The 17,976-nt window shown below is 37.7% G+C and overlaps 1 protein-coding gene across 5 annotated transcripts in view; it reads right to left on the bottom strand.

Moving 5' to 3' along the window:
- Positions 1–607: 607 nt before the first annotated feature.
- TASP1 (taspase 1) overlaps positions 608–17,976 on the bottom strand; it is an 80,431-nt gene continuing 63,062 nt past the window's right edge. For 3 of the 5 annotated variants that reach the window (XM_065059906.1, XM_065059907.1, XM_005510695.3), the window contains exons 12-14: positions 16,163–16,273; positions 13,647–13,720; positions 608–2,125 (exon numbers count right to left, since the gene is read on the bottom strand). In XM_065059906.1, coding sequence (XP_064915978.1) covers positions 2,033–2,125; positions 13,647–13,720; positions 16,163–16,273 — 278 coding nt within the window. In that variant the 3' untranslated portion in view covers positions 608–2,032. Of the gene's footprint in view, positions 2,126–8,949; positions 9,011–13,646; positions 13,721–16,162; positions 16,274–17,976 lie in introns of those variants that run through there. The other 2 variants (XM_065059909.1, XR_010471916.1) reach the window with 2 other exon arrangements.

Below are 17,976 nucleotides of genomic sequence, written 5' to 3'. Positions count from 1 at the left end.
TGTATACATAATACACAATTTTGAGATGTTGTGGGGGAAAAAAGTCATATGCTAGAAAACAAATCTCCATAAAGACATAAGCGAGAGGAAGAAGCAATTTATCAATTTACAAACCATTCTGCCGTGCTTATTCCATGAAAGACTGAATTTATGCCAGAGTTTCTGTGAAGTCAACACTGAAAAGCACTTTTAGAATGAAAGCAGGCTAACACGGTTACTGTAGCTTTTCCAAAAACAATGCCATTTTTCAATATGGGTATGTACAAACCCATACACACGGTGACCAATTTTTCACTCACTACATGGTGAGGCATCCACCCAATCATTTAATGTTGCACATTAGAGCAATTTTAATGGCTGAGACAACACAGCTGCGTAGGGGCAACATTTCAGAAGTGTTCTCATATCGTTCTTCATTTAATGAGTATTATCACTAAGGACCCAGCCTGATATCTCAGACATTCAAGACCGATGCATTCCACGTTTTTGTTTTTGCAACCTGGAAAGCTCCTGTTTTATATTATTTACAGAACTGATAGAAATATATTCACCTATGGGACGTTTATGTCACAATTAAAAAAAACCACACAATGATGATATCTCAATGTATCCTGTAACGTAATAGTGAAAATGAACTCAGGCTATTAAAAAAAATTTATTATGTTTTTTTTTTTTCATGAAAGATTGGTACTACAATCAATGTAACCATTTAATCAGTCAAGTAGTTTTGTTATAGGCAGGCACAACATTACAAAACAGGCAAGTACAATGCCCGATTAAGCGAATACAGTCTGAATATCTATTCATCCACTATTTCTGAAAACAGAATTATCAAATATCCACCAGGGAAAAAGATGAACTATTTTAGTTTCTCTTTGGCATACTTATCAGGACAAAGAATTCATTCCAAAAGTCTTCTATTGCTGCCAGTGCTGTGAAGAAAAAATACCGAATGGAAGATTGTGTGTCAGAACTCACTTTTAAGACTCAGGCGAATGTGTTAGTACTGGTGGCAACGGCCAGTTGAGCTGCCAATGCTTCACAAGGCAGACAAGGATTACACTTTATAATGCAGTCTTGTTGAAGGTATAAAAGAATTACAGTAAATTTATGCACAGTACATACTTATTACATACAGTTATATAAATACCCATGCTGTGGCTGGACTTTAGGAAGCTGCTTTATCAATAAGAAAGCTAATATCCGACCTCCTAACATCCATTTCATACACATTGCACTTTGCATCCAGTAATATGTCCATTTCTGTACCTCTCTTAAAAATAGATTTAAAACAGAAGCAAAGAATAATATTGAATCTTTCCATAAACTTTGTTTTCTTATTTACATTGTAATATTCCATTATACATAAAGACTGCGTTACGATACATTATCTTCATATAAGCTTTTTGCAATACATACAGCTTGAAGCTATTAACAGCTTAGTTTGAGAACAGAGATATGATCTATCAGACTATTTAAAAACAATTCTAGCCTTAATTTTGCTTTAGTTTGTTTCACTGAAACCATTATTTGACAAAAAAAATCCTCCTTATTGGGGAGGAAAAAAAACAACCCATGTTTAAACCATCACTGGATTTCCTTAAACTACTGAGAAACTTAGAAATCAAAATAATTTTTGCATAATTCTATAGCCACTTCAAAGGCCTGTTACTTTTAAATTTAGAACATGAATGACAATTGTGACCATATCTTTAAATTATTTTTTTTAGACTTTCGGTTATTTCTCAAACGTAAAACAATGAAAACACAATCATTAATCATACATAATCTTTGCACAACCGGGAAGAGATCCTATTTTATTAGGGGAAAAAAACCGAGCATGCACACACTCCCATTCACAGAGTGAGAACATAAACTACAGCAGTACTTGTCTCAAGTTATGGTGCACATGGTTGCAATACAGGGTATAAAACAAGACTAGAATTTCCAACATCTGGTAAAACACAAAAAAAAACCCTTATTGTACAAAAAGTCTTTCACATTCTTTGCAATGAAGCGAGGAATCAGCTGTTCAGCTGTCTGGACTCTCCAGCCGGCAAACTCCTCCTTCTATGGCCACGGACTGTCCGGCCACGGCTCCAGGAGGAAGCCTTGAAATGTGAGTCTGTGGAAAAGTCAAGAGTATGATCAAGTGAGAAGATGGACAAAACTATAGAGGGCACAAAGCAGCTTGGATGTATTGAACAATTACACTGTTCCATCACTGAAGTCTGAGGGCAAACTACAAAGCAACTTGAAAAGCCGCAAACAACTGGGATTTTTTAATTTTTATTTTGTTTGTGTTAATGTTTAACACAAGAAGAGAAAGGCCATGACAGATGTGTAGAAAAGGTAAACTGGATGACCCAATGCATAGAAAAGAGAAGAAAGGAATATCCAGCATGAAGACAAAAGAAAAAATGGCTGTGGCATTCTATGGATTATAAGTCTATTTCTTAAGGAGATTCAAAAACTGCACACAGAAATATACCTTATGGAAGAGTTAGACACAAACTATTTGACAGAGATAAACCAACACTTAAGAGAATTAGGCAACTGCAATGTTCACGATGCAAAAAATAAATTTCTCTGCATAAAACACTTACTTGTCCACCTAAATAACCAAAGACTTCTTCTAAAATATTTTTTTGCCAACTGACAAATAAATGAACCCAAAGAGCAATTGTGTTTCTGTCAACAGGTATCTCTCCCATTAAGAAGTTTTAAAAGCAGGCCTTTTGAGATGGCTCTGTAATATTTCAGCCAGAAAGAGGGAGCATGCATATGTGTACATAAAATTTTGGCTTACAACTCAGTGACACTAAAAATCTGTTTAAGATGTTTTATATTCTGAAGTGCATTTTATTACTGATGAGCAAAAGCGTTCACTTATGAAAAGATACTCTGACTAACTGTTAAATTAATGTCATTTTTCCCCTTTGCAGTAGGGCTGATAAGAGCATTTCCACGGGCTTGAGGCAGAAGTGGCCCTGGAGGGACCACCAAAGCAGGAGCACTCGCCTCCATGTCCCTCAGGAGCTGCACATCTCATCAAGTGATTCATTAACACTCAGACAATGTAACGCTCAAACAATTATTAAATTATGAACTAGAAATGATTCCTGCTAGAGTCTAAAGCTCACAACAAAGAAGTCGCTGGCGTTTAGAAATTACAGCTTCCCGTAAGTGCAGCCAATTGCATATTTCAGTTTTTATATGTACGTTATTTCATTAAAATATTAAAATGCTGCAAAATGTATAACTTGCAATGAGGCAATGGGTTGTGACATAAAGCATAGATGTAGAAGTTCACCATGAATAACTTGCATTAATTGAGCAGAAAGTGATTTGAGATTGTAACCACTGCATCGAAGAGACATTTTGTACCTCACAGGCAGGTTCTTTTTAATTCCTTTCTTGATAAGGGAATCCTGGTGTCTGCTCTTAGGTGGTCTTGTTTTCAGTTAAATTACAGAATGAGATTTAATTAAAAACTTGTAAAGGTTTTCATTTTACTGCTAAAACTTTGATCTCTGCCCTTTCTGCTTGATATATGAAAACCTTCCTACTCCAGAACAATTTTGGTTACAACTGTAATTTACCACTTCAAGAAGAAAAGATTCCTTTCAAATCTGTTACAGTATTCCCCCAAATGTAACTGACAACTTTTGGAGATGTTGTAATATTTTATAAGTTTAAAGAGAAGGAAGAAATGCAAGTGGAAGAAGGGTATTTTTTATTTTATGACTGACAGACCCAAGACATTCCTCCAGGTCTGTGAAATTTTCTAAATGATAAGTGGGATAGGATGACAGTGTAAAAGCAAAATTGTTCAATGGCACAGTAGCACATTTCCTTAGAATGACACTAAAGTGAGATACTGCAATCAAGGCAAACCAGCGGTCCACTCAAAGGCAGGCAGGACTCAGAGGTGAAATTGCTTATAAAGTGATCAGTCAATATTACTAGCAGATCACTGTAGCAATATTATACAATAAAAAGCACCGAGGCCCAAGGATGTTGCCAAGAGGCATAAGAGAGGAAGCTTGTTACTGAAACAGAAGAAATATTAGCACTATCATGATTATAATGAACCTTATAATCAATTTTTTTAATTATACCTACAACAGAGCTGATTTGTGTAAATTAGGCTTCTGCCCCAAGTTCTGGATTAACCTTTTGCATAGGCTTGGCTCATCTCACAACCCCAAATTAAATGCCTAATAGATCCTTTGATAAATGCAGCAACAAAACATGAGGCTTCATTGAATCCACATGAAAGGTATAAATCCTGTTATTTTTAAAAGTTAAGCAAGTTTCTAGCAAGTTTTTGAACAAGGAAAGGAAATACAAGAGGGGACAAGCAGATAATAATCTATCAATACATTATCAAGTAGCTATGCTTAAATAGCTGTCCAAAACCCGTTTCTAATACAAAACCTCGTTTCCTATAAAAGGAAAAACACATTTCTCATACAAAAACCCCAAACCATTCTACACTAGCATCTGTATATTTCTATTCACAGAAACACCCCAAGCACACATAACAAAACCTTTCTTAAAGCCTTTCCTTGCATCCTGTTTATTTGGATACTTTATACAACAGAACAAATGCAGACGTTGTTTTACACTGACTACTTCTTAATACCTTCACCTATGGCTGCCTTATGTACAACAAAAACGAGACAGATCTAAGATAGTGTTTAAAATATGTTATCTAACAAATAATATGAAAGGATAACATTGCCATGTCAAGACAACTTGAGATAAACTCCCAAGTGAATTCTTACAGTTATATCTCTTTTGTTCTTAGCCATAAGAACTCTAGTAAATAAAAGATCAAAGAATATTTAATATTTTTAAATGCAACCACAGAGCTTATTTGTACAGTTTGTTACATTCTTGTATCCCAACATCATATTTTGCATTAAGTCCAGATTGTACAGTGGATTAGATTGAGATTTTTAAGACACAAAAATGAAAAGCAAACAAAAAAGAACAAAATTGGAAAGCTTTTAATTGAATTTGATTAGTCCGTCAGCTTTACAAGTTGAACAAACCCACATCTGGGGGAAATTGTGCCTGGGAGCACAAAATGCAGGAATAGAAAAAGTTTTCCTGAATTAATCCTCCGCTCAGCTTCATGGAAGCCTCCCTGCGAGGAAACTGTGCCGAGGAAAGGTAGATTAAGAGCAATGTGGCTGTGAACAGCAATGTTACTGTCCCTGAGAATATTTGGATTTGATTTGCTTTCCTAGAGGCAAGTGAGGTTGATGAGGGGCCAGTAGGGGCAGAGCTCCTGACAGGTGGGAATCCAGTTGGTCACCAGACATCTGTCTGCAGCTTGGAGGAGGAACCTCGTGCCCACAGTTCCAAATGGGAAACGGCAGATGAAGTCCTTGATTTTGCTTCCCACCCTTCCATAAAGCACAAACCAGGTAACCGACCGTCAGACGCTGATTCCTGCTCCGTGTTCTTGCCATCCATATGCTCAATGTCTCCCTCTTTCCCTCCTGACCCAACCAAACCCACTGAGTAACCAGCTCCCCAAGCCCAGTGCTGCAGACGCTGCCTGGGGGACCTTCCTCCCTCTCAGTCCCTTTGGATGCACACTGTGAAGTTTCCCTCTACCCTTCAAGTCCAAAACTAACAGGTCTTTCTGCCCTGGAATAAATGTTAACTGCTACAGGGACAATATATGGTTTCACCTTTGTGTCACGAACATTCCAGCTATTTTTGAAGTTCAATATTTTTAGTATACCTTTTAAAAAAAAAACACTACAAATTATGCCAACTCTACTTCATGTCTCCTGGACAAAGATACTGAAACAACCTAGACACCAACTAATACCAAAAAGACTTTTTTCTACTCTTTAAAGAACTACTCTTCTCCTTTCATTCACAGAAAAGTATTCATTTGTCACAACAGCTTCATTTTTATTTTAAAGCAGAAATACAATGTAAAATGAATATAAAGTTAAAGCCAGAAGACTGACAGCACTGTGGGAGAAAACTGAAGTCAATCAAACACCGCCAAGAGGACAGAGTACAACTACCAGATGGCAGCACATTCAGTTCTTCATTAAATCGGGGGAGTACTTCATGTGTTTAGCTTTCTCATTACATGCTCAAGACGTGCTTTGGACGGAATAATTTATAAACCAAACTTTTTCCATTCATGACTCTATTGAGATGAAATATAATGAAAAACCAAGGACATCATGCACTTAATGAAATTGCTTTCTAGCACCTTAAAGAAAAGCAGCACCAAACCCTAGATATTCTTTCAAAATTCTAAATCGCTCAGAGGTTTACAGGCTTTATAGCTGGTACACGCTTCCACCATGAGAACCATTTGGTCACCTATTCTCAATTAATTTTCTAGGCAGTAACAGCCCATTTTGGCAGCAACACACATCCTCTGCTGCTCTGTCTCCCGGGAAGCTTTCCTGCAACACAGTTGGAACGTACACCTATCATATGAGATGAGAAGGTGCCATGCAAAATAGAGGAGAAGAGGCAGAGGAGAAGAGGCAGAGGAGAAGAGGCAGAGGAGAAGAGGCAGAGGAGAAGAGGCAGAGGAGAAGAGGCAGAGGAGAAGAGGCAGAGGAGAAGAGGCAGAGGAGAAGAGGCAGAGGAGAAGAGGCAGAGGAGAAGAGGCAGAGGAGAAGAGGCAGAGGAGAAGAGGCAGAGGAGAAGAGGCAGAGGAGAAGAGGCAGAGGAGAAGAGGCAGAGGAGAAGAGGCAGAGGAGAAGAGGCAGAGGAGAAGAGGCAGAGGAGAAGAGGCAGAGGAGAAGAGGCAGAGGAGAAGAGGCAGAGGAGAAGAGGCAGAGGAGAAGAGGCAGAGGAGAAGAGGCAGAGGAGAAGAGGCAGAGGAGAAGAAAAGAAAAAGAACGATTGCCATGTTGGCAAAAGATACACAGACATACTGCTGGCATTCTTCTGGCTCTCAGGTGCTAAAAATACTACTACAAGTTTATTTCAAAGCGAACAGTTTTCCAAGCTCAAATTAATTCTGTGGATTAAGTATATTACGATACACTATTTTTGTAGCTAAAAACATTAATATAATGCATTAGGGAAAAAAATCAAATTATAAGAAAGTTGGCAGCTAAACTAAAGCACTTCAATCTAAGTAATTCACACGTGTATTTAGACAGTCTAAATTAGTTTATCAACCAATCATCTATTCAGCTCAGCATCCCAGACTCTTTACCTTAAAATGTCATTCTTACCATTCTGAATCGCAGGTGCTAAGCCAGGTTATTGCATTTACATTTGCATAGCTGGATACGCAATTCCATCTTCCATGCTTTGTTCTAAAATACGCCAGCCAAACATGAGGAGAGTTGCAGAACTACTGGCTTTATGCAAGAACTCAACCCCAAAAGTGAATTTATCTTCCAACCTCAGAGCCCATAATTTCCACTCAATTCTATGAGCCAAATATTTTAACTGGTATCATAGCACTTAAGGTTATTTCCAAGAAATATAAATACCTTACTTTTATGAGAGAACTAGATGCTCTGTTGTATGAACAGAGTTGTTTTCAAGTGAAAATTTCTGACCAATTCCCCAGTCTCCAGACAAGAGTGCAGATTAAAGAAAAAAAGAAGTAGTATAAGTGACATATACTTTTCCTGTCTCCTGAAGTTAAAAGACTGCTTCTGTAGTCTGAAATGAATAACTGAATTATTTGACTTAGTAATTTCTGTTAACTAAACAGGCTCAGTAATTTTTTTCCACTAATTTTCAAGTTTGAATTAAGATTCTTCCAGGATGTATTTCCTCACCCAGTGAACACTGGATAACTGCCCTTCTCCTGACAAAAGGCTTTTACAGACCTTTTATTCACAAGGTAAAACACAGAAGCCCATCATCAGAAATCCAGCAAGAATCCCTACAACCAGCGTTTGTCATATGTAACACTTCAAACATAGAGGGAAGTGATTTTGCTAAATTGTACAGTGTTAGTGAAGGCGAATAAATCTGATGACGATACCTAACATCTCAACAGGAAAAATGAATTGGACACGGTCTGCCTTGTCCACTATGTCTCCATGTACCGGAAAATGAAATTAACTGTCAAAGTTTTTGTTCGCATATTGCAATCACAACATTAGGTGTAGACAGCACTTGTTGCTGACAGATGTTTTCAAACATAGCAAGATGCAACACTCTCCATGACTGCTACCCCATATCTTGCACAGCAACTTGATTTCGGTTCATTAGAATATGGAAAGAACAGCATATAAAGCTTCGCAATATTTAAACCTGCCATAACATAGCTTAGTAATTCATGTTGTAAGAACCAAACATCTGCCAAAGAGAGATTTAAAATTGCAAGCGAAATGGATTATATCCAATGCTACAATTAGATTTTTAGAAATTCATTGCCTGGGTCATCCAGTTGTTACAAAAACTAAAACCTATGAAGCTGAACTACACGAATATCTCAAAAGTATTGCAGCATTTACAATAATTGCAAAAGTTAGCAACATTATGCACAGGTCATAAAGCTAATCCATACCTACTAAGAACCACAGTGAGCTGACAAAATATTTCAAATACCTACACATATCACAGGACCAAAACTGCTCATTGTTGGTGTTGACACTGAGTGTTTCACTGGAAAGCAAGCATTCTGACTTCAAACACTACCGAAAACAGAGCGAAGAAGTACCTGTTTTCAAGCAAAAACATCATCTACCACCAACTACCCTCAGTCACCAAGATAATATAAGAAACTTGGGAGACTCCGGAAGAAATTTCTGTGGTACATCCTGCCCACAGAATATCAAGGGCCTTGAGTGAATAAATATTCTGCAGACCCTGCCTAAGACAAAGAGCTCCTGCTTGATTATGCACAGATACACAACATTAAAACAAAGGAAGGTCGCCTACCCATAACCAGAACCTTCAAGAGACGCAGTTGGAATGTGAACTCACATTGCAGGCATATGCTGCACTGTCATTTGAGATGGAAGAACTTCTTTTCCTTTGCAGCGTCCTCCATTGGGCAAGCAGACAAGGAACAAGAAAATACGAAGACTATGTAACTAAAAGGAGTGAATTAACCTGTAGCCTACCTGCTAACCTCTTTTCTTTCCTGTTCTCCATTTACATCTAAAAAATCACATTATGGGTGAATACAAGGAGTTATTTCTCCCACTCCCAAATGACAAGGCAGAAGGTCTCAGAACCCTTTGTGTAAACTGACCCTTAAACTGCTCTACCAGATGGTACACCAACTGCTAAGGCCTCAAATATTGCACACGGCCTGCAACAGTATGGACAGAGCTCCAAGAAGCAACACTGCAGTCATCAGAATAGAACTGCTTTCCTAATGGTGACAACACAATTGCTTAAGCACTCAGAATGTAACCTAATCGGTTCACAAAAATTGGAACCGATTAACTGAAAGCTGCCAGAATATCTTTAAAGAGGTTGCAGCTCCAGTAATAGGATGACCTTCTGTGATCAGTTGTTGGATCTATTACGGGTCCATAAAAGAAAAAAGATCTGGAAGGTTATTCTGAAGACTAGTGTCTCCAGAAAGAGAAGGTTTGGGCAGGAAATCTAAAAGCATTAAGTGCTTATCAAAGATCTTGAATTCATAAAGTAATTTGTCAGTCAACATCACGATAACAAAAAACAACATACCTCCTCAGTTCATGAAGATATTTAATGTTCCAGTCCTTCAATTCAGAAGACTTAACCTTTGCTGATACAGCAGTTACTGCTGCAAAAGGAGCTTGGCAAGTGCAGGGGAAGTCTAATATTTCCCATCTATTCTCATGGCTACAGCCAGAAACTTCCACTGCAGCCTAGAATATTCTAGCAACCTCACTAATGGCTAGAAACAGCTGACTGTCTGCTTATGTGACAATTCTACTGTCATATAGATGGCAATGCAGAAACTTGCTTCAGGAGATCTCTGGAAGTCTACTCATCTTCCCAAAGAACAGACCTAATGTTGAAACAATCTTTGACGGTATTGCTTCAGGAAGGATGTCTGGGATTGGCAGCTTCTAAAATAGATATATCTGTTTTTTTTTAAACTCATCACAACTGATGCTCCCAAGCGCCAGCCTGGATAAGTTATAGCAATAGGTGGTACAGGTTAGTTTCGAGACAGAGTTAAAGCTGTTCAGATAAAAAGTTTGTTTCCTTCCAAATCCAATATGCGACAAAAAACATGGGCACCGAGTGATTCTGGAACTGCTCGTGTCAAGAGGGATGACAAAAAACAAGGAAGAGTGAACCAGTGAGGATTTGTTTTGATCAGCTGCTTGTGGCAGTGATATAAGGGTTCAAGGGCATAAGAACCATGGGATGTCAACGAGATATCTACTGTCCAGGTAGTAAAGGTGACATTGCCAGGGATATCAGTGGTGGAGGAGCTGAAATACTCCCAGCCTTGAGAGAGAGTGAAAGGCAAGTAATTGGACACACAACCAGAGATGACTGTGTCAGTGATAAGGTATGAACTCAGTTCATCTGGCAAGCGTCCACAGTATTTTTAAAGTAACCATCACCCAAACCCTTTAAATGTTTGACCAGGCATTTTAAACCAGTGTTCAACAGGAAACAGTGACTTTCCCAGGAAACAGGTTTTTCCCAAAAAAGACTGGACACCTTTCCAAAGAGTATGCTTTAAATCAAACGACCACTAGTCACAGTGAGAAATCGTTCCACAGCTCTTGCAGGCTCAGCCATTTTATACATTGGCATTCAGGCAGTCTAGTTTGGAGGTGAGCGGTCAGCTGCAGAACCCCATCTTGTCTACATCGGGAGGAAACAAAACCCCGTTGCAAAGATACTTCCAAACCGGTACTTGGAGAGCTCATGGAGCTAAGAGCCAGAAGCACCAGCAGGTCAGGATGTCCAAAGCACTTCAAGTCTCCGATTGCACTTTGCTGTCCCACTGTTCTTCTAAGGAGTTGCTGAGAGCTGGTTGAGTGTGTTTCCACCTCTTGACGACACCCAGGTCTGCAGGTGAGCTGGTATCTAGCATACAAGTGTCTGTTTGCCTTAAAAGAAAGGCCTCCAATACCTCCACAATCTGGGGTTCAGAACCAGCTAGGTCCTATTATTAAACGCATTAGCCTCCAACGTGCAAAGAGTCACTCTAAGACTATAAAGCAGGATCCTTTTTTCCGTAGTACGTACCCCTTGATATAATTACGATTCTAGTATTAGTCTAATTCATAACAGCAGACACTTAAAAACCTTCTCACTTTCTGAAAGTCTTGCTACAAAAATATGTTTTCATGTTCATTCCATTGAACCAGCACAAAATCAGCCACTGTGACAACCCCTTGGTTTAAGAATAAAACTCGAGTCCTAGATTGATGAAAGAAATAAAAACTGAAGCTCTTTACCACCCTAGAACAACAGGAAAGCAAGATGTTTCCCTACAAGCTGCTGCCTGATCATTTCCCTATGGTACTCATAAACAAGTGATATTTTATACTTTTATGAATTCTTACACCATTATTCTTTCATGGCAAGTACCCAAAATTAATTGTACCAAAACAGTTACTCTATTAAAGAAAAGGGATTTTTTTTTTTTTTTACTTACAAGGCATTGTGTTCTATTTCAAGCCCAGTTTTCTGTCTATAACTTAGCCCTAGTTGTAGCAGAATAAAATTCCAGCTTTTATGACAGAAGACTTTTTTTGATCAATAGAAGTCAGCAGCAAAAGCATTTGTGGTTTTTCTCTGGAAAGCATTTGTGGCCACAGACTCAAAGAAGGAAGAAAGGGAGGGGGATTAACTCTTCAATGAAGGTCAAAAACATAATTTAAAAGTGAACCAAGAAGAGCAGCTGTGCCTGTCAGCGCAATCAAGATTACCAGCTGGAGAATTTACCAGCAGTATGAAAACAATGCACACCAGATGTCAAATGTTGCAACTGTGAGTAGGAAAACATCTCTGGGCATGGCACTGTCATGCTAGTACTCATTACCAGACAGACTTCATATTTAGCATTTATTTATTAATTAGACAGACACTACCGGGAAGAAACAAGAGTGTTTCCTTAGAAACGGCTTTTGAGCATGCAGTGTAAGCCAGAGGCAGGTGTGCACACTGTAATCATTTAACGTGCATTCTAATAATTCTCCTTATTTTACTATAAACACAATACGATGACTTTTAAACTAACTAGCAAATACTGGAATATTTGCAGCTGAGCTTATTTAGCTTCATTCAATTCAATCTGAGCTTTTAGCTTGAGTATGGATTCTTATCCAACAAATCTAAAATAAATATTAAGATAACAAATAAAACCACACCCTATTCCACAGATAATCAACTGCAAAGGACTCGACATAAGCCATGAAGTGAGTACTTCAATAACACCTCTACCAGCAGTTCCCTCACCAGCTGCTTTTTATCTTCCTCCTCCTTCTGGGGCATTCTTGTCTTTTTTTTCCTATACATATTCATATTCCTATACACATTTCCTATACATATTCACTCACATGTTCCTTTGTATTTATCTCTCAAATGAAATATGAAGGAGAAAGAAAAAAAAACAAAATTAAGGAGAGAGAAAGATATGGGTTTTGTATTGTCCTCCCGCATTGCTGATGACTAAATATTCTTCCCCAGCAGACCCACAAGCAGCCACTTCTAGTGAAAATCAAACAAATCCAGGCCCTCAAATTCTTTCCTTTTCTAGGCTTTAAAATTCATTCTCCTTTAAATTCTACCATCAAAATGCTGGATGTCTGTCTTGCTCTTATCTGCTGGTACAAGCTTCCTGGCTGTCATCTCCTCCTCAAATACATGCAAATATTCCAGTAAACACCCCCGCCTCCCCTATTAGTTGAACCATAGTGGGAGCCTTCTTATTCTAGCTTTTCCCCCCACTTTTGTCACTTCCTTTAACTAGTTCTGACTGTTAATGCTTAATCTTGAATACCGACAGCTGTACATTTATAAATGTCTATAAATTATGACTGTTTTTCTCTGCTTGCAGCTTCTCCCATGTTCATCCTCATTGTCCAAACACCTCTCCTAAATATCCTATTGCTGCATCACAAAACCTGCCTTTTTCTCCTTTCAATGCTATATTCCCTAAGGGTTAATCCCTACTATTTGATGTTAAGGATTTTTCCAGTTTCCACTGTTAAATGCAGTTTTAACATATTATTTCTCTCATTCCAGAAAAACAATAAATAATTAGATCCCAAGAAACTAAAAGAACCATGGATGTTAATAATCAAATTGTCAACTACGGATGCTATTCTAGGAACTACCTCGAAGTTTGTTTTATATCCTCTTCCTTCTTCCTTGGTGCAAATGCAGACACGCTCATATAAAAATACCGTACCACCCTAACTAGCCAGGGTAACTGAGTCAAACTGTAGTTATTCAAATACAATTACTGTCAGCAGAGGAAATGAAAATGTTTATGGCACCTTTTCCTGATATAATCTATATGTTAGCGCAGGTTTGTTAACTGCTGCAATTGAAATAAATGTGCAATCAACAGATATATTTAACTGCTTACGCACCCATTACTTCTTCTGTTCTCTTAATGATAGAAATTTCTTATAAATATATATAATTATTTTGTATTTTCTTTAGCTTCTGCACTTGTTCTACTGTATTACAACCTATTCTTCATGGCTTACCTTAGCTTTGCCATCCTGTGCAGACATATAGCCTACACACATGCTCTCGGTCGTATGGCTCCACAGAAATTCCACTAGAAAGGAAAATGCAACAAGTCACACACACACACACAAAAATCTATTGATTCCTATTCATCACATTCCTTTAATATGGTTGACGAAGGTCACAGCATGCTGGGTACGGTTATCCTTTGAACCATTTATCCTTGCATAGCAATTAACTCAGAGTAGGAGATCAAAGTTTAGACAATCCCAGCAAGACTGGGAGATCCTGACGGATAAGTAGATATCATCATAAAAGAAAAATGAACTTCGTTTAGGTATGTGCTTTGCTCCCCCGTAATAGATTCATGACTGATACCACCAAAGGTTCGTCAAAAGCTTTCAGAGAGTGAAACATATTTAGTGCAATAGAACCGCATTTGATGAGGCCAACCCCTCCCTAACACCCTACAGGTTCAACTGGCAGGGAAAACATTCATTTTTTTGGAGACAAATTTAATCTTATCTTTTGGTTTTGAGAAGTTCAGGCCAAATACCCTCAAAATATTATTTCTTTGCCTTTGGTAACTCTAGGCATATTCTTTTAAGCTTTTAATATTTTTTTCCTTCTATATTATCCACCAAAGGCAGCATGTACTAGCAGAAAACATGGTAATTGCTGGCTATTACAAGACCTGGAATTACAATGAAAATCCTAAATTACATACTTATCTGAAGACATTGCACATATTTTCAACTACCTAATACATTACTTTCTTGCAATTTGTTTCAGTAGTTACCAAAAAAATCATCCCTGCAATAAAGACATGAGATTTAGTTACCCTGTAGAACAAATTCTTCAGTATGACTTCTGTGGTACATAAAAAATCTTGAGAATAAGCTGTGCTACATGAATCTTATTTCAGTGAAAGAAAACCAAAAATCAATGGACAAATAGTCTTTACTTATTACATATGATGTATGGGGATTTTCTTTATTACCTTTTCAGGAAAAAACATATCAAATCTTCCTTAATAGAAAAACGTTTTCTTACATAAATGACAAACATTAAATGAATAGAAATATTTCTCTCACTTGCAAACATAAGAAACAGAAGGCTAAGGTGATCTCATTTGTTCTTAGTTAAGGAAACTTCCATTTTCATTTTTTCAACTCCTTTTTAGGGATAGGATTTTTGTTGTAGGATGCTTTTCCACTAGATCAATAATGTCACAATTATTCCATTCTTAAATCTGAAAACTGAAAAATCAAACTTGCAATATTCTCTTATGTTTAGTAACCCATGCCCTGATTCTGGAGTCAGGATTAGACAGTCTTGGCTTTCAAAGAGTTGAAAGCCAAGAGCAAGATGATCGTCAAAGTCTATTTTATAGTCTCCTTCTTCAAAAACACATGCTATTCAAATAATAACTCCAAAAATATAATATACAAAAGCTATTTCTAAAACCTTTTCCCACCCAAGCCTTCCAAAACTCCTTTGTTGTCCATCAGGATAATCTCAGAACCATCATCAGCACTTTAAGGATTCACCTCCCAAATCACAGGTTCTTTGTAAGAGCAAAATAAATGTACATGAAACTCTTATGGATAAGATGACATGTTGACCAAAAGCATAAAACACACAAACTACAACTGTTGGCTAGAGAAACGCTAATGTTATTAACTGGATTGAGCAAAATCACTTCTTAGAGTGAATGACTGGAGGGGGATACGATCAGACCCAAGTTGACCAACACAGACAAAAGAGTACATGATATTTAAAGACTCTTGTAATGCAAACCAGCAAGGTGTAATATGAGAACAAAACAAGGACAACATACACCTCATCCTGTGCAACTGTGATAGCTTGACCTTAATGTCCTGGAAGTCACTGAACAGACACAGCAAGAAACACTGGAGTTTGTGTGGGTTAACCCATTGGTAAGAATATTAAGACTATATCTGCCAGCTCCCCTTAAGCACACGCTCTGCCTGCTGCTCCCGGCGGGCTGTAAGAGGGCAGGCTCTGGGGACACCACGTTAGGATTTAGTGGGACAAAAGCAGTAATGAATTAAAACAAAGGTGAGGTGACTTTCTAAACAATAGCCTAGAGGTTAAAAAGAATTTCTAGGGGAAAAAAAAAAAGAAATCTAACGGCATTTTTAGTGTATCAACCACTAAGAAGCAGTGAACAGTCATGTGCGTTATCTCTTGCTAAAAATGCAATCAGTTTTATGTGGAGTATACCTTGCCTTTCCACAAGCAACCATAATTTCTGTGCTGTAGTTTCAGAAGGAAATCTGAATCACAATGCTGATCAGAAGTCAGGAAAAAAAATGCTCTTTTCTGCAGTTTTAGAGAACAAGGCTAATACTACTATTGCGTTTTCTAGAGTTCTATCATCTCAGACAATTTCAATTCCTTTTTCTCTGTGGCCTCTGAACAATGGGAAACACGCACACATGCGGATTTCATCTCTCACCTGGAGTTAGCACCTAGCTAAATGAAGTAAAAATGAAGGAGAACTTCTTACCTAGTAAAGTTGGCTTTTCCTGTGAAGATTCAGGCTCTGCTGAACACCTGCAAGACCGAAGAACTATCACACCTCCAAGAACTCCATCTTCATTGGCAAGAAAAGGGGAACCTAGGAAAAATCATGGGGAAGAATTATCTGCAATAGGAGCAGTTTCTTGTGTGATTGTCTTATTTCACTTTCCTGCCTTCCCCCTTTGATCTTGTCACTAAACATTGAGAAGACTCTCAGGTCAAGCAGGGCTTTTACAAAAGAAAAAGGAAGAATAGCTACATGGAATAAAAACAATACTGGAAACTGTATCTGTGAGTACAAAACCATTTGTTCTCGGATCAAGGAAGATATAATAATGAAAAACAGAGTTTCAAGTTGAAAAAAAAAAACTCATGTCTCAATATTTACTTCTTTCTGTACTATAATTAATATAAAGATGGCCACATATGAAAAAAATCAAGCAAATTTGGGTCACTTCTACAGTTTATTCATTTTTCCCAATTTAAAGCACTTTGTACAGAGACATCATCAAACTGCTATAGACTGTCTTCCTTGCTGTTTTATGAATATTAGCAGAAAAGCCAAAACACATCCTACTTTTTAAAGTGGCTTTTCTGTTCTTAATTTGAGACATATGATATAAAACATCTTCTATCAGAAGCTGGAAAAGTTTTAAAGTTAGCTGAATCAAGTCTAAGTATTCTTTCTCTGGTTTGTAATTTGAAATGAGATTCCTATAGTTTTAAATGTGGAAACAATGCTATGATTTACATACGACTTCAAATGTCTTCAGCCACAAAATTAACCAAGTTCTTGCACTTGAGCCCAAACAGACCCCAGTCACACATTTGCAATAAACTGTGATTTGAAGCTGAACATACAATTGCAACACACATTTTATATATCCCTTTTCAATTATTTTCTTTTAAATCAATTAGTATTCTATGTCTAGTGTACAGACACTGTAAAAGGCTTTGCTGACCACAAGGACTTTAGAGCAGATTTACTCAGCCTCCTTCAACTGCCCATAGCTATTTGTGTGTTTAGAATTATTCCTTTAATGTAAATAATACAACAACAACAGACAAGAACCAACTTCAAGCCTCACTGTAAGGAAAACTAAAAGCTTTACCATGTTCTCTCTAGACATAAGAGCAGCTACGTTCAAAAGCGATACAAGGTGGTCACTGGAACAGAAGTCCATATTGCAGAAAAATGATAAATGTGTTAAGCTTAATGAACAGTAATACCTTATTTAATCTAAACAGATATTACCTTTAAAGAGCCACTTGCTCTGTACAAGAACTATAACTAGGTCCCAATTACACCTCCTGTATTAGTCCTTGGCCGCAACCAAATCCCTGCAAACCATGAATCCCGCCAATCATAACACAATAGATAACAACACAGTAAAATCTGTTTGATTAAAACAGAAATGCAAGGCTTGGGAAATGGCAAAGAGCTCTACCATCCAAATCAAAATTTTCTACTCCATATTTTCTGAGATTTTAAGTGTGTCTTATACTTTCACTACATTAACCAAACGCTGGTTAAGTATTTGGTATGACTTCTGCAAGCAAATGAACAAAAAGAGTGGGAACATACATCCTTTGGTCTTCAGAAACTCAGGTAATTCAAAGACCACGTCTTAACCTGAACTTGGTCTGCAGACCTAAACCTATATTCAGCTGCAGAAACTGTTCAGTCTATAAGACATGCTGCGGTGAAAAGTCACGGCAAACAGACAGAATAGTTCAGGTTGGATTGTTGTGTTGTTTTTTGGTTTGTTTTTCATTTGCTTGGTGGTTGTTTTTGTTTGG

Source organism: Columba livia, chromosome 3 (genome assembly GCF_036013475.1).
Source record: "Columba livia isolate bColLiv1 breed racing homer chromosome 3, bColLiv1.pat.W.v2, whole genome shotgun sequence".
NCBI lineage: Eukaryota > Metazoa > Chordata > Aves > Columbiformes > Columbidae > Columba > Columba livia.
The sequence above is the reverse complement of the archived record's forward strand: the minus strand, read 5'-3'. Positions and strand labels throughout refer to the sequence as shown.